The sequence below is a fragment of the Salvelinus alpinus genome, chromosome 8, assembly GCF_045679555.1.
Source record: "Salvelinus alpinus chromosome 8, SLU_Salpinus.1, whole genome shotgun sequence".
Taxonomy (NCBI): Eukaryota; Metazoa; Chordata; class Actinopteri; order Salmoniformes; family Salmonidae; genus Salvelinus; species Salvelinus alpinus.
Genome location: NC_092093.1, coordinates 48,562,968 through 48,587,608, shown reverse-complemented (window position 1 = coordinate 48,587,608; position 24,641 = coordinate 48,562,968). Strand labels below are relative to the sequence as shown.

Here is a 24,641-nt window from a genome sequence, read left to right as displayed (position 1 = left end):
CTGGCTGTAAAGATCCCCTGTCTGGCTGTAAAGACGACCTGTCTGGCTGTAAAGATCCCCTGTCTGGCTGTAAAGACCCCCTGTCTGGCTGTAAAGACCCCTATCTTGCTGTAAAGACACCCTGTCTGGCTGTAAAGACCCCCTGTCTGTCTGTAAAGACCCCCTGTCTGGCTGTAAAGACGCCCTGTCTGGCTGTAAAGACCCCCTGTCTGGCTATAAAGACGACTTGTCTGGCTGCAAAGACCCCCTGTCTGTCTGTAAAGACCCCCTGTCTGGCTATAAAGACGACCTGTCTGGCTGTAAAGACCCCCTGTCTGGCTATAAAGACGACTTGTCTGGCTGTAAAGACCCCCTGTCTGTCTGTAAAGACCCCTTGTCTGGCTATAAAGACGACCTGTCTGGCTGTAAAGACCCCTGTCTGTCAACACACTGCCAACTGCTATTATTATCAGAGGGAAAGGAAACTGGGAATTCCTGTCTGAACATTTACTGTAATCAATAAAACAGAACCTAGATCTAGACAAAGATCGTATTTTTACTAAGAGGTGTCTTTATGGGCAGTGTGGAGCGCCCCATTATCCTGACTCCCTTCATGGCTCCACAGAGGCACGGCAGAGAGAGAGTATGTTTCACTGTTTAACAGGGAAGGTGATATCACTGTTTAACAGGGAGGGTGATATCACTGTTTAACAGGGAAGGTGATATCATCATCCTCCCAGTAGAGGAAGGGATCCCTGGACCAGTCTGGATACCCCCCCCCCCCCTCCCCATTACACAATGGTCTGATATGGTGTGTGCCATGGGGGGTTTGGGGTACTCCACTCTCCAAGACAAAACAACATGGTGTGTCTGATATGGCACCCAAATCCCTGTCAACCAGAGGACTCATAAACCCTGGTCTAAAGTAGTGCACTATATAGGGAATAGGGTTCTATGGAGCTCTGGTCAAAAGTAGTGCACTATATAGGGAATAGGGTTCTATAGGGCCCTGGTCTAAAGTAGTGCACTATATATAGGGAATAGGGTTCTATAGGGCTCTGGTCTAAAGTAGTGCACTATATATAGGGAATAGGGTTCTATAGGGCTCTGGTCTAAAGTAGTACACTATATAGGGAATAGGGTTCTATAGGGCTCTGGTCTAAAGTAGTACACTATATATAGGGAATAGGGTTCTATAGGGCCCTGGTCTAAAGTAGTATACTATATAGGGAATAGGGTACCAACCCAGGACTCTAAAGTGCAAGACTAAATCACTGTGACCTGGGTTTGACCTTCCCCTGCCCCCCCCCCCCCCCCCCCCCCCCCTCTCACCATGCCATAAACCAGTCAGCCACAGAGCGCATCCCAACAAGCACACAGACTGGGTAAGTATACTACATACACCCCAGGGCCCAAACACAAACCACTTCTATTCCTCAGAGATAATACAGACACTTTTACTTCCTACGTTATTGGAGGTTCACACCCCAGGTGTAGGGAGTACAAGTGTCTGTAATCTGGGAGGAATAGAGTTTGTTTGTGTGTCTGGTCCATCACTGGAGGTTTCTTGCCTCAGATCTCTTTCGGAGCGACCACTCTAAGCAAACACACGACAGCCAGTCAGCCAGCCAGCCAGCCAGCCAGGCAGCAAGCCAGGGGGGTGGATCAACGACTGAAGATAGGAGGACAGAGGTCTAGGCCCTTGACTCGACAGAGTTGGCTAAAGCCCGAATGCATGGAGAGGAGGACGCATTAAAACACTCCCAAAGACACTCTGAAATAGACTTCCTGGTTTTAAAACACTCCCAAAGACACTCTGTAATAAACTTCCTGGTTTTAAAACACTCCCAAAGACACTCTGAAATAGACTTCCTGGTTTTAAAACACTCCCAAAGACACTCTGTAATAGACTTCCTGGTTTTAAAACACTCCCAAAGACACTCTGTAATAAACTTCCTGGTTTTAAAACACTCCCAAAGACACTATGTAATACACTTCCTGGTAAATACAGGAGAACAGAAGCATGGAGAACTAACATCACTGCCCAACAACTCTGGAATTTCCACTAACTTCTGGGAATCTCTGTGTAATGTCTCCCATGGTTTTATGACTTAGACCTTGGCATCTTGGAAACGTGGCAGATGTGGTGAATGACTTGTTCCTCAGTCTACAGGTTAGAATGTAGTAGGGTCTAGCAGGATATCCCTGTTTAATAGATGTCTAGCAGGATATCCCTGTTTAATAGATGTCTAGCAGGATATCCCTGTTTAATAGATGACTAGCAGGATATCCCTGTTTAATAGATGACTAGCAGGATATCCCCGTTTAATAGATGACTAGGAGGATATCCCTGTTTAATAGATGACTAGCAGGATATCCCTGTTTAATAGATGACTAGCAGGATATCCCCGTTTAATAGATGACTAGGAGGATATCCCTGTTTAATAGATGACTAGCAGGATATCCCTGTTTAATAGATGACTAGCAGGATATCCCTGTTTAATAGATGACGAGCAGGATATCCCTGTTTAATAGATGACGAGCAGGATATCCCTGTTTAGCTGAACATTTTTGAGATCTCAATCTGAAGCCATCAGAGTGGACTTCTCTGTGAAGAAACACTAACATAGCGATGCTTGATGATCCCATATGCACTGTGTTTTACTCTGTACTGTCTGTCTGTCCGTCTGTCTGCCGGGGAATGAAGAGAGACGGAGGGAGAGAAAGAGAGAGTTTAAAACATTAGCAAATGTTGTAGGATGAGTGTCTAGTCTAGTCAGTCAGAGCAAACAGGGGAGAATGTCAGTACGAAGGAACAGCCCACAGAAGGAGAGGTATGCAGCGCTCGCCTCTCAGACCGGCTGGACTCAGACAGACAACACTGGTCTGCTGTAACTCTTCCTGTAAGAAGGGCCTCCCGCGCCAAAAGTTCTCCTGTAGCAAACAGGACAGAGCCGTCTAGGTAAACTTTTACATTTCAATGAGCAAGAGCCTTGACACACTGGCTGGGCTCCTGCTAAAGTAAGCACTTCTTACAACAGGGTTGCCTGTCTCAGTCTCAGCCTCTGCCCAGACATCCTGCATTTGATTTGGGAATCAGAATGACATTAGTATCTTTAGTGTTTGGTATTCTTGGCTAACTGACTCAAACAGACTTCTATAGCTGCACGCGGTTTGGTATCCGCCAAGTCAACAAGCTCTGTCCCCGCTAGAATCACCCAATGTATCTAGTGTCTGCCTGGCCAAGACAAGCTCAGCGGCCCTGGGATGCTCAGGCTGCATCCCCTATGGCACCCTAATTCCCTTTATAGTTCCCTACGACCATATGGTTCTGGTTAAAAGTAGGGCACTACATTTGACGATATGGCTCTGGTTAAAAGTAGGGCACTACATTTGACGATATGGCTCTGGTTAAAAGTAGGGCACTACATTTGACGATATGGCTCTGGTTAAAAGTAGGGCACTATACGGGAATAAGGTGCCATTTGAGATGTATGATCATTCAGGCCTTCCATCTGGCAGGGTGACTCCTTCCATCTGGCAGGGTGAATCATTCCATCTGGCAGGGTGAATCGTTCCATCTGGCAGGGTGAATCCTTCCCTCTGGCAGTCTGAATCCTTCCCTCTGGCAGGGTGAATCATTCCCTCTGGCAGGGTGAATCCTTCCATCTGGCAGGGTGAATCCTTCCCTCTGGCAGGCTGAATCTTTCCCTATGGCAGGGTGAATCCTTCCCTCTGGCAGTCTGAATCCTTCCCTCTCGCAGGGTGAATCCTTCCCTCTGGCAGGGTGAATACTTCCATTTGGCAGGGTGAATCTTTCATCTGGCAGTCTGAATCCTTCCCTCTGGCAGGGTGAATCCTTCCATCTGGCAGGCTGAATCTTTCCCTCTGGCAGGGTGAATCCTTCCCTCTGGCAGGCTCAATCCTTCCCTCTGGCATGGTGCATCCTTCCATCTGGCAGGGTGAATCCTTCCATCTGGCAGGGTGAATCCTTCCATCTGGCAGGGTGAATCCTTCCATCTGGCAGGGTGAATCCTTCCCTCTGGCAGGGTGAATACTTCCATTTGGCAGGGTGAATCTTTCCATCTGACAGTCTGAATCCTTCCCTCTGGCAGGGTGAATCCTTCCCTCTGGCAGGGTGAATCCTTCCCTCTGGCAGGGTGAATCTTTCCCTCTGGTAGGGTTAATCCTTCCCTCTGGCAGGGTGAGATAGTGCAGGTTGAATACAGACTGATACACAGCTCTTAATGGAGCCTGACCCCCACTAGGATATATAATCTGGTGTACTCTGTACATGTCTTCCTGTGGATCATGGTACCGGGAGATGCAGCCCACTGACTGGCACACAGAGAGAGAGAGACTACCATTAATACCATGGATTCAGTTGACCAGGGGACTGGAAGTGAAAAACGTTGGTAGGGCTCTTTTCCCTGACCAATCTGAGGAGGGTTTACCAAAGTCTCTTTTGTTGAAGTAATCCAATATTAAGATATAGTCTTCAGTCTCATTGAACAGCATGCATTTACACTGCCACACACACACACACACACACACACACACACACACACACACACACACACACACACACACACACACACACACACACACACACACACACACAGATTATCTCTCCCTCTCTCAGGGGCAGAATAAATTATTTGTTTCATCACAAAACCGGAGAGCAACATCTGTCCTATGAAGTCCACAGAGCAAATAACAGTTTACTATAAACAGATTGAGAACCACTGAGTTACCTCAACTCAAAGACTACAGGAGTACTGCTTCCACTATTTCAGCATCATTTCAACGTAAACATTTAAAACATCACCAAATCAACTAGTCTAATACAGTGACAACTAAAAGATGCCAACAAAAAAACGATTTAGTCCATTCATTGTAAGCTAAATAGGATGTGGGTGTCAATGGTTCTGATTTGTGTGTTTCCAGGTTTAATGTCACATACACCAGTAGAGTGAAATGTCTTTCTCGTAGCTCTAAACTCAACAATGGAGTCATACATACCAATGTAACACTACACATAACAAGGTAGAACAGATATAAAACTAAGAAGAACACAATAAGTAATCATACTATATACAGAGTCAGTACCGTATCAACAATGTACAGGGATACTGGAGTGATGGAGGTAGATATGTATAGGGGTAAGGTGACTATATACAGGGTCAGTACCATATTAACAATGTGCAGGGATACTGGAGTGATGGAGGTAGATATGTATAGGGGTAAGGTGACTATATACAGAGTCAGTACCGTATCAACAATGTACAGGGATACTGGAGTGATGGAGGTAGATATGTTGAGGGGTAAGGTGACTATATACAGGGTCAGTACCATATTAACAATGTACAGGGATACTGGAGTGATGGAGGTAGATATGTATAGGGGTAAGGTGACTATATACAGGGTCAGTACCATATTAACAATGTGCAGGGATACTGGAGTGATGGAGGTAGATATGTATAGGGGTAAGGTGACTATATACAGGGTCAGTACCATATTAACAATGTACAGGGATACTGGAGTGATGGAGGTAGATATGTATAGGGGTAAGGTGACTATATACAGGGTCAGTACCATATTAACAATGTGCAGGGATACTGGAGTGATGGAGGTAGATATGTATAGGGGTAAGGTGACTATATACAGGGTCAGTACCATATTAACAATGTACAGGGATACTGGAGTGATGGAGGTAGATATGTATAGGGGTAAGGTGACTATATACAGGGTCAGTTCCATATTAACAATGTACAGGGATACTGTAGTGATGGAGGTAGATATGTATAGGGGTAAGGTGACTATATACAAATATATACAAATATTGTTATTTATTTATTTGCTCCTTTGCACCCAGGTATCTCTACTTGCACATTCATCTTCTGCACATCTATCACTCCAGTGTTTAATTGCTAAATTGTAATTACTTCGCTACTATGGCCTATTTATTGCCTCTCTGGTCTTACTCCATTTGCAGACACTGTATATAGACTTTTCTATTGTGTTATTGGCTGTATGTTTGTTTATTCCATGTGTAACTCTGTGTTGTTGTTTGTGTCACACTGCTTTGCTTTATCTTGGCCAGGTCGCAGTTGTAAATGAGAACTTGTTCTCAACTGGCCACCCTGGTTAAATAAAGGTGAAATAAAATAAAAATAAAATAGCTATTCTGTTAGCTATTTATCAGTGGTTAGAAGTTTTTCACCAGCCTGCTGATGACTTGATGCACCGGTACCGCTTGCCGTGCGGAAGCAGAGAGAACAGTCTATTGCTTGGGTGGTTCGAGTCTTTAACACATTTCCAGGTATTTCCTTTCACACCAACTGATATAAAGGTCTTGGATGGCAGCGAGCTCGGCCCCGGTAATGTACTGGGCTGTCCACACCACCCTCTGGTTTAGAGGTCCTGGATGGCAGGGAGCTCGGCCCCAGTAATGTACTGGGGTGTCCACAACACCCTCTGTAGCGCTATACGATCGAGGGCGGTGCTGTTGCCACACCAGGCGGTGATGCAGCCAGTCAAACTGAGAACACAGCCATGCAAACTCCATAGACAAACATTGGCAGTAGAATGGCCTTACTGAAGAGCAATGAGCTCTTTCAACGTGGCACCGTCATAGGATGCCACCTTTTCCAAAAAGTCAGTTCTGCAAATTTTCTGCCCTGCTGTATAGTGCTATAATTGTGAATTGGAAACGTCTAGGAGCAACAATAGCTCAGCCGTGAAGTGGTAGGCCACACAAAGCTCACAGAACGGGACTGGGGAGGTCTGAGGTGTCTGAAGTGTGTAGCGTGTAAAAATGATCTGTCCTCAGTTGGATCATTCACTACCGAGTTCCAAACTGCCTCTGAAAGCAACGTGAACGTGGTCGAGCAGCCACACACAAGCCGTGAATCTGGGTTTTGGCAGATGCCAGGAAAACACTACCTGCCCAAATGTATAGTGCCAACTGTAAAGTTTGGTGGAGGAGGAATAATGGTCTGGGGCTGTTTGTCATGGTTCGGGCCCCTTAGTTCCAGTGAAGGGAAATCTTAATGCTACAGCATACAATGACATTCTAGATGATTCTGTGCTTCCAACTTTGTGGAAACAGTTTGGGGAAGGCCCTTTCCTGATTCAGCACAACAATGCTGTGACCACAAAGCGAGGTTCATACACAGATCGATGTGGAAGAACTTGACTGGCCTACACAGAACCCTGACCTCAACCCCATCGGACACCTTTGGGATGAATTGCAACGCAGACTGCGAGCCAGGCCTAATCGCCCAACATCAGTGCCCGACCTCACTAATGCTCTTGTGGCTGAATGGAAGCAAGTCCCTGCAATAATGTTCCAACATCTAGTGGAAAGCTTTCCCAGAAGAGTGGAGGCTGTTATTGCAGCAAAGGGTGCACAAAGTCTATATTAATGCCCATGATTTTGGAATCAAATCAAATTAAATTGTATTTGTCACATACACATGGCTAGCAGATGTTAATGCGAGTTTAGCGAAATGCTTGTAAATGAGATGTCCAACGAGCAGGTGTCCACATACTTTTGGTCACATATTTTTTGGGGAAGTCAGACAAGTCAGTCAGTCAGACCAGTCAGCCAGTCAGCCAGTCTGTCAGCCAACCAGTCAGCCAGTCAGTCAGCCAGCCAGTCAGCCAGTCAGCCAGTCAGTCAGCCAGTCAGCCAGTCAGTCAGCCAGTCAGCCAGCCAGTCAGCCAGTCAGTCAGCCAGTCGGTCAGCCAGTCGGTCAGCCAGTCGGTCAGCCGGTTAGCCAGTCATCCAGACAAGTTGGTCAGCCAGTCAGCCAGCCAGCCAGTCAGCCAGACAAGTTGGTTAGCCAGTCAGCCAGCCAGTCAGCCAGACAAGTTGGTCAGCCAGTCAGCCAGCCAGTCAGCCAGTAGACCAGTCAGCCAGCCAGCCAGTCAGCCAGTCAGTAGGCCAGTCAGCCAGTCAGCCAGTCAGTCAGCCAGCCAGTCAGCCAGTAGGCCAGTCAGATAGCCAGTCAGCCATTAGGCCAGTCAGCCAGTCAGTCAGCCAGCCAGTCAGCCAGTAGGCCAGTTAGCCAGCCAGTCAGTCAGCCAGTAGGCCAGCCAGCCAGTCAGTCAGTCAGCCAGACAAGTTGGTCAGTCAGCCAGTCAGCCAAGTCTGCCAGCCAGCCAGCCAGTCAGTCAGTCAGCCAGTCTGTACCTAGTAGGTGAGTGAAGGCTCCATATGTTCCCACTTACAGCCCCAGCAATAACATCTCATTGAGGGCTGGGCTCGGTCGGAACACACCAATCAGAGGAAACGAAGGATTGCATGCTGGGAGTTTGTTAGTCAGAAATAATTTTAGCTGTTCACGACTAAAATAGAACACTCTTTGTTGTGGGCCTTCGAAAGCTTCCTTCCATGATGTGCCATAATCCAAGCTACCTTGTAACACATCATCGGCAGGCTGGGCTGTGACCACGGAGGGGGACTGTGATGTTGATTACACGTCCCTAACCAACCCATAAAGACCTCAACCGTAGAATGTAGCATGAAATCACCAGTTACAAAGTTGTAGCCTGGGCAGATGCTAAGTCTCTGCAGGCTAACCCGTCAGTTGCCCGAGACCCAGACCAAACCAGCCTCTCATTTATTTTTCCCAGCGTTGAAAAAAACTTTTACGAGGTGGAAAAAGAGAAGGAACATCCAACGGGTCGATTCCATGTCGTATTCCTGTCAGGCGTAATGACGACAATTATGGTAATCATTCCTGTGTGGGTCACAGACCCGTGTTACCATAGCAACGCTAGGTCTAACAGTTGTTAGGCTAATAGTTAAGGGAAATACAGTGGTGAGACCAGGGAAACAGAACCTAATGGGTGGGTCAGATGGTCCATATGTGGTAGACATTATTTACCCCGCTGACGGTAGGATTTCTAACCCTGCTGGGATCCATGTAACTGGGAAATTGAAAGGCAATCACCACACTTCATAAGTAAATCATTGTGATGTCATTAGTCAATGGAACAACCGCTGTGTGCCTGTAAACTAAACCATGGCTACTTGTCAACTTACAGCGGTGTTTTCTCTACACATCACTCTGTTGCCTCAGTGAAAGAGCCTTCCCAGCTCATTTGTTTTCCCTCTGGCTCCTTGAACCTTTTCCCTCTGGTTCCTTGAACCTTTTCCCACTGGTTCCTTGAACCTTTTCCCTCTGGTTCCTTGAACCTCTTCCCTCTGGTTCCTTGAACCTCTTCCCTCTGGTTCCTTGAACCTTTTCCCTCTGGTTCCTTGAACCTTTTCCCTCTGGTTCCTTGAACATTTTCCCTCTGGTTCCTTGAACCTCTTCCCCCTGGTTCCTTGAACCTCTTACCATTGGTTCCTTGAACATTTTCCCTCTGTATCCTTGAACATTTTCCCTCTGGTTTCCTTGAACCTTTTCCCTCTGGTTTCCTTGAACCTTTTCCCTCTGGTTCCTTGAATGTTTTCCCTGGGAGGTTTTATTAACGATCTGAGGTATTTGAATAACTTCCTTAAAACTTGTACTGAATGATTCAAGAAGACTTTTAATAACACTGCTAGATTATTTTGGGTTAACTTTTTTTAAACTCCAAGCACAGATAGACACAGATAGGACACAGATTGGATACAGATAGACAGAGATAGGACACATGGAAATGAAGCTAATACAAGATGGCGTAACCTTGCGTGATGACCTGTCCTTGTAGGTGTTTGGTGTTTTCCCCGTGCGCTTTCATTTAGTTAATCTACAGTCTATAGCCTACCCGTGTCTTATTTACAATTTGTTGTTAGGAGCCTACCCATTGAAGTCCAGCTTAACATCTAGGCTATATTAAATTATCTTTACAAACAATGTAGCTTTTCGCCCGTCTCCTCTACTTTGGTTCACCCACCAGCCTACAGTGTCTCAGCTAATCTGTCCCTCTGGAACCTGAGATTGCATGTCTCTTGGTGACTCTGGTGGATTCTTTGACGCTTCTCCGCTGAGCGTTCACGGTCTCCCCTGGGCCTCAGTGTTTCCACACGGATGCTACACTGACTCTCTTCTGCCAAGTGCCTCGGATTCCTGGTGTCTCCAAGAAGTTTATCTGCTGAGTCGGGGTGGTCCAGCTGTACTGTTCTTCTGTGTCTAATCGTTGATACACCAGAGTGCTTGGGGCCTTTCTCGACCCTGATCCCCCGGCTTGGATACCTTGGCAGCAGGGCTACATCTCCTGTTGACCCTCGTTCTACCACTGAGCCCCAGGAGAGCTATCTGTGCACGTCCTGTTGTTATGTCCGTTATATGCCACCTTGCATCCCAACCCACTTCTCGGGCTAGTCTCCCTCCCCCGGGGTGAAACATTGATGCGTCTCCTCATTTTGGGATGTTATTTTGGTTACTCTGTTTCTAGGGCTGCCTCTATTTTACCCTTATGTTTGCTAATGAAACAGCTTTTCCAAACGTCCATCCATCAAGCCGATCATGAATTCCCTCTCATGTGCACAGCAGCCAGAGAAAATTACAGTCAGCCGTATCTCATGACTGTTGGTTTCTGGTAATGTGCATTTAAACCCTGGCCCAGTTGTTTCCACTGTTAACTATTATGTCAACATTGATACTAATAGAGTGACTTCTGAAACTGCGAAAGCCTCCGATTAATCTTTAAAAGGAAAACTCCACCCAAAAAAACAATATAGTCCATTGTTGACATAGTCCCAAAATGTTTTTGCTAGTCAGCAATCAAGTTTGCAAGATATTGTAACTTTTCAAAATACAGGAATCATCCCCGTATGATGCATTTCGCATCATATGATGGTACGTTTTGCTGGAGTACTGAAATTCCGAAGAACAACAGAAGAACCTTGTTTCTTAACATTCTTGGAAGAATTTTACGTTTTAGAACCCAATGTCAAACCAATTAAATGTAACATGTTTGAACTTTTAGGAAAACCTTCTGTTAAAGGATTAAAATACCAAGAAAATTACGTTTGTTTTTCGTCAACGTTATTTTCTCCATCCTTGCCATTGATAACATACTTCACCACGACTAATAATGGAGGGTCCTTCACCTAGTGGCCAGTTACCGGTTTAGCTCTCCATAGTCTTCCTCTGTCACCATGCAGTGTCTTTGGTGCTACAGACGAGTGTCACAGCAAGTTGCCAACACCGTCAACATCGAAGTGTGATATTTATCCGTGGTATATTACAGAGACGGCTTATTGGAGGCTAGAAGAGGTGCTAGAGGTGTTATAGAATAGACGTTTCTCGTTTCTGTTTAAGAGATCACATCAAAAGGAATCATCCAATGAAATATATGGTACTAATCGGCCAGAGTTACGCAGCTGCTCCCTCTCATCTGCCTTCACTCAAATCATATGTGATTTGTTACATGCTTCCTAGAAAACAGGTGTAGAGTTAAAAGGCAAGATAAAAAATGTAATACATTTTTTAAATAATGACACGAAGAATAAATACACAGTGAATAACGCATAAAAATGATGTGTATAAATAACCTTGCTATATACAGGGAACCCAGTACTGAGTCGATGTGCAGGGGTTAGAGGTAATTGAGGTAGCTATGTACATACAGTGGGGAGAACAAGTATTTGATACACTGCCGATTTTGCAGGTTTTCCTACTTACAAAGCATGTAGAGGTCTGTAATTTTTATCATAGGTACACTTCAACTGTGAGAGACGGAATCTAAAACAAAAATCCAGAAAATCACATTGTATGATTTTTAAGTAATTAATTTGCATTTTATTGCATGACATAAGTATTTGATCACCTACCAACCAGTAAGAATTCCGGCTCTCACAGACCTGTTAGTTTTTCTTTAAGAAGCCCTCCTGTTCTCCACTCATTACCTGTATTAACTGCACCTGTTTGAACTCGTTACCTGTATAAAAGACACCTGTCCACACGCTCAATCAAACAGACTCCAACCTCTCCACAATGGCCAAGACCAGAGAGCTGTGTAAGGACATCAGGGATAAAATTGTAGACCTGCACAAGGCTGGGATGGGCTACAGGACAATAGGCAAGCAGCTTGGTGAGAAGGCAACAACTGTTGGCGCAATTATTAGAAAATGGAAGAAGTTCAGATGACGGTCAATCACCCTCGGTCTGGGGCTCCATGCAAGATATCACCTCGTGGGGCATCAATGATCATGAGGAAGGTGAGGGATCAGCCCAGAACTACACGGCAGGACCTGGTCAATGACCTGAAGAGAGCTGGGACCACAGTCTCAAAGAAAACCATTAGTAACACACTACGCCGTCATGGATTAAAATCCTGCAGCGCACGCAAGGTCCCCCTGCTCAAGCCAGCGCATGTCCAGGCCCGTCTGAAGTTTGCCAATGACCATCTGGATGATCCAGAGGAGGAATGGGAGAAGGTCATGTGGTCTGATGAGACAAAAATATAACTTTTTGGTCTAAACTCCACTCGCTGTGTTTGGAGGAAGAAGAAGGATGAGTACAACCCCAAGAACCCATCCCAAACGTGAAGCATGGAGGTGGAAACATCATTCTTTGGGGCTGCTTTTCTGCAAAGGGGACAGGACGACTGCACCGTATTGAGGGGAGGATGGATGGGGCCATGTATCGCGAGATCTTGGCCAACAACCTCCTTCCCTCAGTAAGAGCATTGAAGATGGGTCGTGGCTGGGTCTTCCAGCATGACAACGACCCGAAACACACAGCCAGGGCAACTAAGGAGTGGCTCCGTAAGAAGCATCTCAAGTTCCTGGAGTGGTCTAGCCAGTCTCCAGACCTGAATCCAATAGAAAATCTTTGGAGGGAGCTGAAATTCCGTATTGCCCAGCGACAGCCCCGAAACCTGAAGGATCTGGAGAAGGTCTGTATGGAGGAGTGGGCCAAAATCCCTGCTGCAGTGTGTGCAAACCTGGTCAAGAACTACAGGAAACGTATGATCTCTGTAATTGCAAACAAAGGTTTCTGTACCAAATATTAAGTTCTGCTTTTCTGATGTATCAAATACTTATGTCATGCAATAAAATGCAAATTAATTACTTAAAAATCATACAATGTGATTTTCTGGATTTTTGTTTTAGATTCCGTCTCTCACAGTTGAAGTGTACCTATGATAAAAATTACAGACCTCTACATGCTTTGTAAGTAGGAAAACCTGCAAAATCGTCAGTGTATCAAATACTTGTTCTCCCCACTGTATATTTATTTTATTTATTTTTATTTAACCTTTATTTAGTCATGCAACAGGAAAGATAGACAGTCTGGACAAGTCAGTTAAAATTACACCTGACCCAATGGCATCAGATCAGACCCAATGACATCAGATCCGACCCAACGACATCAGATCCGACCCAATGACATCAGATCCGACCCAATGACATCAGATCCGACCCAATGGCATCAGATCCGACCCAACGATATCAGATCCGACCCAACGACATCAGATCCGACCCAATGACATCAGATCCGACCCAACGATATCAGATCAGACCCAATGACATCAGATCAGACCCAATGACATCAGATCCGACCCAATGACATCAGATCCGACCCAATGACATCAGATCCGACCCAATGGCATCAGATCCGACCCAACGATATCAGATCAGACCCAATGGCATCAGATCCGACCCAACGATATCAGATCCGACCCAATGACATCAGATCCGACCCAATGGCATCAGATCCGACCCAATGGCATCAGATCCGACCCAACGATATCAGCTCAGACCCAATGACATCAGATCCGACCCAATGACATCAGATCCGACCCAACGATATCAGATCAGACCCAATGACATCAGATCCGACCCAATGGCATCAGATCCGACCCAATGGCATCAGATCCGACCCAATGACATCAGATCCGACCCAGACATTATTTAGAATTCTGGATCAAGACCGGCTCGGGTCCCAGATTGAGTCTCCGGTAGTCTCCGGTAGTCTCAGGTAGTCTCCGGTAGTCTCCGGTAGTCTTCAGTAGTCTCCGGTAGTCTCCGGTAGTCTCCGGTGGTCTCCGGTGGTCTCCGGTGGTCTCCGGTGGTCTCCGGTGGTCTCCGGTAGTCTCAGGTAGTCTCAGGTAGTCTCCGGTAGTCTCAGGTGGTGTTCTCCGGTGGTGTTCTCCGGTAGTCTCCGGTAGTCTCCGGTAGTCTCAGGTAGTGTCCGGTGGTCTCCGGTGGTCTCCGGTGGTCTCCGGTAGTCTCCGGTGGTCTCCGTAGTCTGGTCTCCGGTAGTCTCGGGTAGTCTCGGGTAGTCTCCGGTAGTCTCCGGTATTTCAGTTCAGGTGAATCCATGGAGACCTCTACTACCCATTGTAGCGCCTTGCGGTCGGAGGCCAAACAGTTGCCATAGCAACCTGTGATGGTGGTGTAGCTTTAGAACTTTGAGGATCTGAGGACACATGCCAAAATATTTTCAGGGGGAGAGGTAGTTGTTTGGGCTAAATTATAGATGGGCTATGTACAGGTGCAGTAATCTATGAGCTGCTCTGACAGCTGGTGCTTAAAGCTAGTGAGGGAGATAAGTGTTTCCAGCTTCAGAGATTTTTGTAGTTCATTCCAGTCATTGGCAGCAGAGAACTGGAAGGAGAGGCGGCTAAAGGAAGATTTGGTTTTTGGGGTGACCAGAGAGATTTACCTGCTGGAGCGCGTGCTACAGTTGGGTGCTGCTATGGTGACCAGCGAGCTGAGATAAGGGAGGACTTTACCTAGCAGGGTCTTGTAGATGACCTGGAGCCAGTGGGTTTGGCGACGAGTATGAAGCGAGGGCCAGCCAACGAGAGCATACAGGTAGCAGTGGTGGGTAGTATATGGGGCTTTGGTGACAAAACGGATGGCACTGTGATAGACTGCATCCAATTTGTTGAGTAGAGTGTGGGAGGCTATTTTGTAAATGACATCGCCGAAGTCGAGGATCGGTAGGATGGTCAGTTTTACGAGGGTATGTTTGGCAGCATGAGTGAAGGAGGCTTTGTTGCGAAATTCTAGATTTAACTTTGGATTGGAGATGTTTGATGTGAGTCTGGAAGGAGAGTTTACAGTCTAACCAGACACCTAGGTATTTGTAGTTGTCCACATATTCTAAGTCAGAACCGTCCAGAGTAGTGATGTTGGACAGGCGGGCAGGTGCAGGCAGCGATCGGTTGAAGAGCATGCATTTAGTTTTACTGGCATTTAAGAACAGTTGGAGGCCACGGAAGGAGAGTTGTTTGGCATTGAAGCTCGTCTGGAGGGTTGTTAACACAGTGTCCAAAGAAGGGCCAGAAGTATACAGAATGGTGTTGTCTATATTATATAACATAGAATGTATGGGTATCTTTATATACCTTAGAATGTATGGGTATCTTTATATACCATAGAATGTATGGGTATCTTTATATACCATAGAATGTATGGGTATCTTTATATACCATAGAATGTATGGGTATATACCATCTAAGGTGGAGTTTCCTTTTTCTCCGTGTGAAAATGTTCATAGAAGGTCCTCATAATGTCCCAGAGCCTACGTCCTAAGTGACACCCTGCGTAGTGCACTACTGTTGTCCAGGTCCTCATAATGTCACAGAGGGTATGTCCTAACTGACACCCTGCGTAGTGCACTACTGTTGTCCAGGTCCTCATAATGTCACAGAGCCTACGTCCTAACTGACACCCTGCGTAGTGCACTACTGTTGTCCAGGTCCTCATAATGTCACAGCGAGTATGTCCTAACTGACACCCTGAGTAGTGCACTACTGTTGTCCAGGTCCTCATAATGTCCCAGAGCCTACATCCTAACTGACACCCTGCGTAGTGCACTACTATTGTCCAGGTCCTCATAATGTCCCAGAGCCTACGTCCTAACTGACACCCTGCGTAGTGCACTACTGTTGTCCAGGTCCTCATAATGTCACAGAGCCTACGTCCTAACTGACACCCTGCGTAGTGCACTACTGTTGTCCAGGTCCTCATAATGTCCCAGAGCCTACGTTCTAACTGACACCCTGCGTAGTGCACTACTGTTGTCCAGGTCCTCATAATGTCCCAGAGCCTACGTCCTAACTGACACCCTGCGTAGTGCACTACTGTTGTCCAGGTCCTCATAATGTCCCAGAGCCTACGTCCTAACTGACACCCTGCGTAGTGCACTACTGTTGTCCAGGTCCTCATAATGTCCCAGAGCCTACGTCCTAACTGACACCCTGCGTAGTGCACTACTGTTGTCCAGGTCCTCATAATGTCCCAGAGCCTACGTCCTAACTGACACCCTGCGTAGTGCACTACTGTTGTCCAGGTCCTCATAATGTCCCATGGCCTACATCCTAACTGACACCCTGCGTAGTGCACTACTGTTGTCCAGGTCCTCATAATGTCCCAGAGCCTACGTCCTAACTGACACCCTGCGTAGTGCACTACTGTTGTCCAGGTCCTCATAATGTCACAGAGGGTATGTCCTAACTGACACCCTGCGTAGTGCACTACTGTTGTCCAGGTCCTCATAATGTCACAGAGCCTACGTCCTAACTGACACCCTGCGTAGTGCACTACTGTTGTCCAGGTCCTCATAATGTCACAGAGGGTATGTCCTAACTGACACCCTGCGTAGTGCACTACTGTTGTCCAGGTCCTCATAATGTCACAGAGCCTACGTCCTAACTGACACCCTGCGTAGTGCACTACTGTTGTCCAGGTCCTCATAATGTCACAGCGAGTATGTCCTAACTGACACCCTGCGTAGTGCACTACTGTTGTCCAGGTCCTCATAATGTCCCAGAGCCTACGTCCTAACTGACACCCTGCGTAGTGCACTACTGTTGTCCAGGTCCTCATAATGTCCCAGAGCCTACGTTCTAACTGACACCCTGCGTAGTGCACTACTGTTGTCCAGGTCCTCATAATGTCCCAGAGCCTACGTCCTAACTGACACCCTGCGTAGTGCACTACTGTTGTCCAGGTCCTCATAATGTCCCAGAGCCTACGTCCTAACTGACACCCTGCGTAGTGCACTACTGTTGTCCCGGGCCCATAGGGGATAGTGTGCCGGTTAGGACACATACATGGTACAGAGTGCCTCTCAGTCTTCCTGGTTGACGGTTGAGGAAAGCGAGAGGCTGCAAACCCGACGACTCACAGACATCTACACTGAGACACCTTCCAGCTTTCACTGGAATGTTAAAAACTAGATTACAAACAACCTCTGTCATAATAACACTGTAGTGATGAAAGACACAAGCCCTAAGGATAAACTTTCCACTTTGTGTCGTCATCTTGACCAGTTTCACAGAGAAGTTTCTAGAAGCTAGCGGTTGCTATAGTCTGGTCCAATCATTCATGTAAACACACACCCAGAACTCACAGCAATTAAAGTTAAGCAGCTCCATTTCAACCTATTATGGTCACAGGTTTGTGCTTTCCCTCCTTTCGACCAGATTATTATGGTCACAGGTTTGTGCTTTCCCTCCTTTCGACCAGATTATTATGGTCACAGGTTTGTGCTTTCCCTCCTTTCGACCAGATTATTATGGTCACAGGTTTGTGCTTTCCCTCCTTTCGACCAGATTATTATGGTCACAGGTTTGTGCTTTCCCTCCTTTCGACCAGATTATTATGGTCACAGGTTTGTGCTTTCCCTCCTTTCGACCAGATTATTATGGTCACAGGTTTGTGCTTTCCCTCCTTTCGACCAGATTATTATGGTCACAGGTTTGTGCTTTCCCTCCTTTCGACCAGATTATTATGGTCACAGGTTTGTGCGTTCCCTCCTTTCGACCAGATTATTTATGGTCACAGGTTTGTGCGTTCCCTCCTTTCGACCAGATTATTATGGTCACAGGTTTGTGCTTTCCCTCCTTTCGACCAGATTATTATGGTCACAGGTTTGTGCTTTCCCAGATTTAAAACGCTGAAGCTTTACGGTCTGTTGCCTTCGACGTTGTTGAGAACTTTTAAGAGAAAAGAAAACTAAATCTACTCTGTGGTTGAATTTCAACACAAGATGCCCAAACACATCTCTCCCTATTATAAAACATAAATAATCTGTTTTGTTATATATTAAATTGTAATATTAGAAAGTAAACTCAAAATGTAATAAATGCCAACTCTATATCTGAAATGGTACAGGTGTCTTCCTTATTCATGTCCATAACCATGTGTGTGAGGTGTATACTTTTGTTTCAAATTAGATTTGTTTAAGACTACCAAGAAACTCTGTGTGACCCTGATTTAGTCCACTACACCACTAAATCAAAAGGTTAAACATGTCCACACACACCAGACGCCAGTTCATTCTGTACTCTCAATCATAAACTGTCAAACAGGACAGAGAGCACATAGAGGACAGAGAGTAGCCATAGAGGACAGATAGTAGCCATAGAGGACAGAGAGTAGCCATAGAGGACAGAGAGTAGCCATAGAGGACAGAGAGTAGCCATAGAGGACAGAGAGTGTATAGAGGACAGAGAGCGTATAGAGGACAGAGAGCGTATAGAGGACAGAGAGCGTATAGAGGACAGAGAGCACATAGAGGACAGAGAGTAGCCATAGAGGACAGATAGTAGCCATAGAGGACAGAGAGTAGACATAGAGGACAGAGAGTAGCCATAGAGGACAGAGAGTGTATAGAGGACAGAGAGTGTATAGAGGACAGAGAGTGTATAGAGGACAGAGAGTGTATAGAGGACAGAGAGTGTATAGAGGACAGAGAGTGTATAGAGGACAGAGAGTGTATAGAGGACAGAGAGTGTATAGAGGACAGAGAGTGTATAGAGGACAGAGAGTGTATAGAGGACAGAGAGTGTATAGAGGACAGAGAGTGTATAGAGGACAGAGAGTATATAGAGGACAGAGAGTAGCCATAGAGGACAGAGAGTAGCCATAGAGGACAGAGAGCATATAGAGGACAGAGAGCACATAGAGAACAGAAAGCACATAGAGGACAGAGAGCACATAGAGGACAGAGAGCACATAGAGGACAGAGAGCACATAGGACAGAGAGTGTATAGAGGACATAGAGTATATAGAGGACAGAGAGTGTATAGAGGACAGAGAGTGTAAAGAGAACAGAGAGTGTATAGAAAACAGAGAGTATATAGAGGACAGAGAGTGTATAGAGGACAGAGAGTATATAGAGGACAGAGAGTATATAGAGGACAGAGAGTGTATAGAGGACAGAGAGTGTATAGAGGACAGAGAGTGTATAGAGGACAGAGAGTGTATAGAGGACAGAGAGTAGCCATAGAGGACAGAGAGTGTATAGAGGACAGAGAGTGTATAGAGGACAGAGAGTGTATAGAGGACAGAGAGTGTATAGAGGACAGAGAGTGTATAGAGGACAGAGAGTAGCCATAGAGGACAGAGAGTGTATAGAGGACAGAGAGTGTATAGAGGACAGAGAGTGTATAGAGGACAGAGAGTATATAGAGGACAGAGAGTGTATAGAGGACAGAGAGTGTAGAGGACAGAGAGTGTATAGAGGACAGAGAGTGTATAGAGGACAGAGAGTGTATAGAGGACAGAGAGTGTATAGAGGACAGAGAGTGTATTGAGGACAGAGAGTGTATAGAGGACAGAGAGTGTATAGAGGACAGAGAGTGTATAGAGGACAGAGTGTATAGAGGACAGAGAGTCTGTAGAGGACAGATGGACTTCCTTCATAATGTAAAACTAAAAAGTTTCTTTCTTTGTCAATGAAAGTGAAAATATCAGATGAGCACATTCAGCTTTGATGAAGGTTTAAGTATAAATAGAGGCCATTCAGCTTTGTTGAAGGTTTAAGTATAAATAGAGGCCATTCAGCTTTGATGAAAGTTTAAGTATAAATAGAGGCCATTCAGCTTTGATGAAAGTTTAAGTATTAATGGAGGCCATTCAGCTTTGATGAAAGTTTAAGTATAAATAGAGGCCATTCAGCTTTGTTGAAAGTTTAAGTATAAATAGAGGCCATTCAGCTTTGTTGAAAGTTTAAGTATAAATAGAGGCCATTCAGCTTTGATGAAAGTTTAAGTATAAATAGAGGACATTCCGCTTTGATGAAAGTATAAATAGAGGCCATTCAGCTTTGATGAAAATTTAAGTATAAATAGAGGCCATTCAGCTTTGATGAAAGTTTAAGTATAAATAGAGGCCATTCAGCTTTGATGAAAGTTTAAGTATAAATAGAGGCCATTCAGCTTTGTTGAACGTTTAAGTATAAATAGAGACCATTCAGCTTTGATGAAAGTTTAAGTATAAATAGAGGCCATTCAGCTTTGTTGAAAGTTTAAGTATAAATAGAGGCCATTCAGCTTTGTTGAAAGTTTAAGTATAAATAGAGGCCATTCAGCTTTGATGAAAGTTTAAGTATAAATAGAGGCCATTCAGCTTTGTTGAACGTTTAAGTATAAATAGAGACCATTCAGCTTTGATGAAAGTTTAAGTATAAATAGAGGCCATTCAGCTTTGTTGAAAGTTTAAGTATAAATAGAGGCCATTCAGCTTTGATGAAAGTTTAAGTATAAATAGAGGCCATTCAGCTTTGTTGAAAGTTTAAGTATAAATAGAGGCCATTCAGCTTTGTTGAAAGTTTAAGTATAAATAGAGGCCATTCAGCTTTGTTGAAAGTTTAAGTATAAATAGAGGCCATTCAGCTTTGTTGAAAGTTTAAGTATAAATAGAGGCCATTCAGCTTTGTCATCGTTTGCAGCCAAATGTTGATTGAGGCTCATAAAGCTTTTGAATTCCATCGTAAATCTTTAAATAGTGACAGAAGCTGTTTGATGTGATGTGAGCCACACGTTAAATGTTTCAGAGTGGGAAGACTTAATTTAGTGTCTCCCTGGCCCAGTTCAGTTTCCAGAATTGTGAACAGTTAGATGCTTATCCTGTAACACACAGCGTTTACAGACAGATTTAATCCATTCCTTTGAAAGAGGTGGAAGAATATAGAAATGGCAGTGATAAGCTTACATTGTTATTTTGAGCCAAAGCCCTAGGCTACTTAACTACCAAAGACACTGATTGCATCATGTCCAATGTAATAAAATGGGCCAAACGAAAGCCTTTTTCAGAGAGATGTTTTGCTCTGTAGCTGGCCAGTGAAAGTGGCTATCGGAGGGTCTAATTAGCACCCCGCCCCCTTAACCATAAGCAGAGGGAGAGGGGCTACGACATAAATGGCTTAGTGTGTGTGAGAGAAAGGGCTTCTGGGGGCTGTAGTTTCCCTATACCTCACAACACCACTGCACTGTTAAGTAGTAACAGTAGTTTACATCTAAACATACAGCTGTCATGATGCAGAGTCTCACAACACGTATGGCTACAGTTTCTGGGCTGAGAGGCCCAGTGTTTATAAGCAGTTGTGTTTTACTGAGATTATTACCGAGTAACTGACAGAGCAATTTAGTGACACGTGCATGTTACCGACGAAGGAGTTTTTCAGACAAGTACATTAAGTTAAAGCCCTTCTGAGGAGGTTTCCTTTAGTCTACTATACCTAAATATACCCCAGTTCCCACTCTGAACAGCTGAGCTGTGAGGTCCTAACTTCTGTATGTAGCAGGTGGTACTTGACTGGGGTCCATGTTTTTTAGGCCTAATTCTAAAACGGGTTGGTCAAAACAAGCGTTGAGATTGGTTGAGATACTAAAAAGTTAAAACTGTTCAGCACAGGTAAATCTATGATGCAAAAAAACAATGGCCATCTTTTTTTCTGTTCCATCTGATAAATTCATGCGCATCAGGACCATGCCGCCTCATTACCGCAGCACAGCCATGATAAGAAAGTGATCTAGCACGACTTCTCTGTACAATTGCTTTATTATGCAGTGTTGACTGGTGTATTGTGAGGCCACTTAGAGTAGCCTGCTGTGATGCTATAAGATCAAACGATTAGGATGGAACGATGGGTGGATGGTATCAGGGTTGGCGTCCTGGTCCTCAGCCTCAATTGCTACCCGGCTGGTGGACGAGATTAGGGGCAGCTGGAGTAGGGATTTAACCAGTAATTACTGTGGTGGTAGGGCAAATGGAAAAGACACTATCACCTGTGCCATAAGGGTCCAGACCTCTAGGCAGAAGGCTGTGGTGCGCTCACATACAGAGAGGATTCAGTTGAATTAGTACTATTGTAATAATTCCAACAGGGTGGCCTTCTCATTCAGTTTGCAGCATAGCATTATAGCAAACCCGTGAGTCTACACATTCATTCAAGATAGACAAGCTCATGAGAAAACACACTGAAACTAATACAGGTTTGTGGAAAGTTTAAAAGTTTGTTGGTAACTACAGAATACTTCTACAGAAGACTGGTCAAGTGTTACTTTCTACATCTTAATATTAGATTACAATTATTATTTGGATTTGGATTAGAAAACATTTCCTATAGGGAGATAAAAGTTGCGCTCCACTATAAATTAAACCAGAATATTCATTTAAGGCTGAAAATGAGAGAAACTGCAGACGTTTAATATCCCTTTGAGAGAAAGTCCTAGAACGCTATCGTGTAAATTTGACATCACCATGTTCCACTTCGCAACCACAGCAGAGGTGTAATTTTCCCACACCAAGCGCAGTCACCGTGAACCTGCGCTTCCTCACGTAACATTATGTATTTTCTGAATACAACATCTCTTAACATTGATCACAGATCAGTGGATAGACATCGTTCACAATAGCAAGATAATAAAGTAACATTTTAGAAAATACGCACATTTATTAGGAGACAAACTATTAATAAGTAGAGAAAGTGTCAAAAACAAAACGACTTCAATTCAGTGTTATGAAAAAAAACGTGTTGGCTCTGAAATAATAATAATAGCCTAAGCCGCATACCTGTTTGAAATGGCTGTTGACTGCTGTCGGCTGAGTGGGCATTGGAAATAAACTGTGCCCAGGAAAACCATACTAAAACACCAAACTTCAGATACTCCATGTCTTCGGTGGGTTTTCAGGCAGTCCCTTGTTGCAGAGCGGGGGTTAGGGGACTGACCGATCCGTTGCTTCTCCTCCGCTAGTCTGCTGTGCGCTAGTGGTCAGGACGCCCACCTTGGGGTCGACGACTTACTGGCTCTCCTCTCGCGATAATACAATTCAATTTTTAAAACATCCTTCTGCCTAACTTTGAGAGAGAGAGAGAGAGAGAGCTGGGTGAGAGTGAGGCTACAGTTGGTTAAGCCCCCAGGGACTGCTAGAATAAATACTGTTATTCAGAGACAGAACAGACCGCTAAAGGTGGGGTTCCTTAATTGCAACTGTAGCCACTTGGCTACTTCTTCCAGTAGTGTTGCGTGTTGGCCTAACAGACAGTTAGAGAGAGAGAGAGAGCAGAGAGAGATTAGAGACACATATTTCTCTCAGATTACACAGACCCACAAAGAATTGGAAAACAATCCCAATTTTGATAAACTCCCATATCTACTGGGTGAAATACCACAGTGTGCCATCACAGCAGCAAGATTTGTGACCTGTTGCCACAAGAAAAGGGCAACCAGTGAAGAACAAATAACACTGTAAATACAACCCATATTTATGTTTATTTATTTTCCCTTTTGTACTTTAACTATTTGCACACCGTTACAACACTGTATATAGACAATATAACATTTGGAATGTCTCTATTCATTTGAAACTTTTGTTTGTGATGTTAATTTCAACTTTTGTTTTTGGACAATGTAAACACATGTTTCCCATGCAAATAAAGCCCCTTCAAATGTAATTGAATTATGCAGAGAGAGAGAAGCTTGGTGTGAAAGTGTGATTGAACAAATACAGCTGTGTTTGACAAACCCCCAACCGCCCTAAAGTAAGTAGCCTACCCCCTCGTCCCTGTCCCCTTCCACCCTCACCACAGTGATTGAAATGCATGAGGCCTGTGTGGTTAACAGTCATTCTCTTCTCTCCTCAGGTCTTCTAACAGTTCTGACTCAAATGGCTGGAAAAAAGGAAAATAATATTTCAATGACAACGTGAGAAACACTTTTATTCAGAAATATATATATTTTTCAATCAAAATTAAATCAAACTGGTGGGAACCACACACAGTTAAATGTATTTTATTTCACCTTTATTTAACTAGGCAAGTCAGTTAAGAAAAAAATTATTGTTTACAATGACGGCCGACCACGGCCAAACTCTATCCCGGACGACGCTGGGCCAATTGGGCGCCGCCCTCCCAATCACAACCGGTTGTGATATAGCCTGGAATCGAACCAGGGTCTGTAGTGACGCCTCTAGCACTGAGATGCAGTGCCTTAGACCGCTGCACCACTCGGGAGCCCAAAAGTTAGGCTAGATCAGGACGCGGTAAGACTTTTAGAAACTGGCTGTCACGTTCCTGACCTTATTTCCTTTATTTTGTCTTTGTTTAGTATGGTCAGGACGTGAGCTGGGTGGGCATTCTATGTTATGTGTTTCTATGTTGGGTTCTTTTCAATTAGCCTGATATGGTTCTCAATCAGGGGCAGGTGTTTTACGTTTCCTCTGATTGAGAACCATATTAAGGTAGGCTGTTCACACTGTTTGTTTGTGGGTGATTGTTCCTGTGTCAGTGTTTGTGCCACACGGGACTGTTTCGTTTGTTAGTTTGTTCCTGTTCGTGCGTTGTCTGTAAGTTCTCATGTTCAGGTCTGTTTACGTCGTTTATTGTTTTGTAGTTTGTTAAGAGTTTTTCCGTCTTCGTCTTTCTTTAATAAATCAAACAATAAATAAATAAATCAAACATGTATTCTACCCAAGC

At 44.8% G+C, this 24,641-nt stretch overlaps 1 protein-coding gene across 2 annotated transcripts in view; it reads right to left on the bottom strand.

Annotated features, from left to right (window-relative positions):
- The window catches only part of LOC139583238 (procollagen-lysine,2-oxoglutarate 5-dioxygenase 2-like), a 129,058-nt gene extending 106,097 nt beyond the window's left edge, over positions 1 to 22,961 (bottom strand). For both annotated transcript variants that reach the window (XM_071414089.1, XM_071414090.1), the window contains exon 1: positions 22,739 to 22,961. In XM_071414089.1, the coding sequence (XP_071270190.1) occupies positions 22,739 to 22,838 (100 nt within the window). In that variant the 5' untranslated portion in view covers positions 22,839 to 22,961. The remainder of the gene's footprint in view (positions 1 to 22,738) is intronic.
- Between the last annotated feature and the right edge of the window lie 1,680 nt (positions 22,962 to 24,641).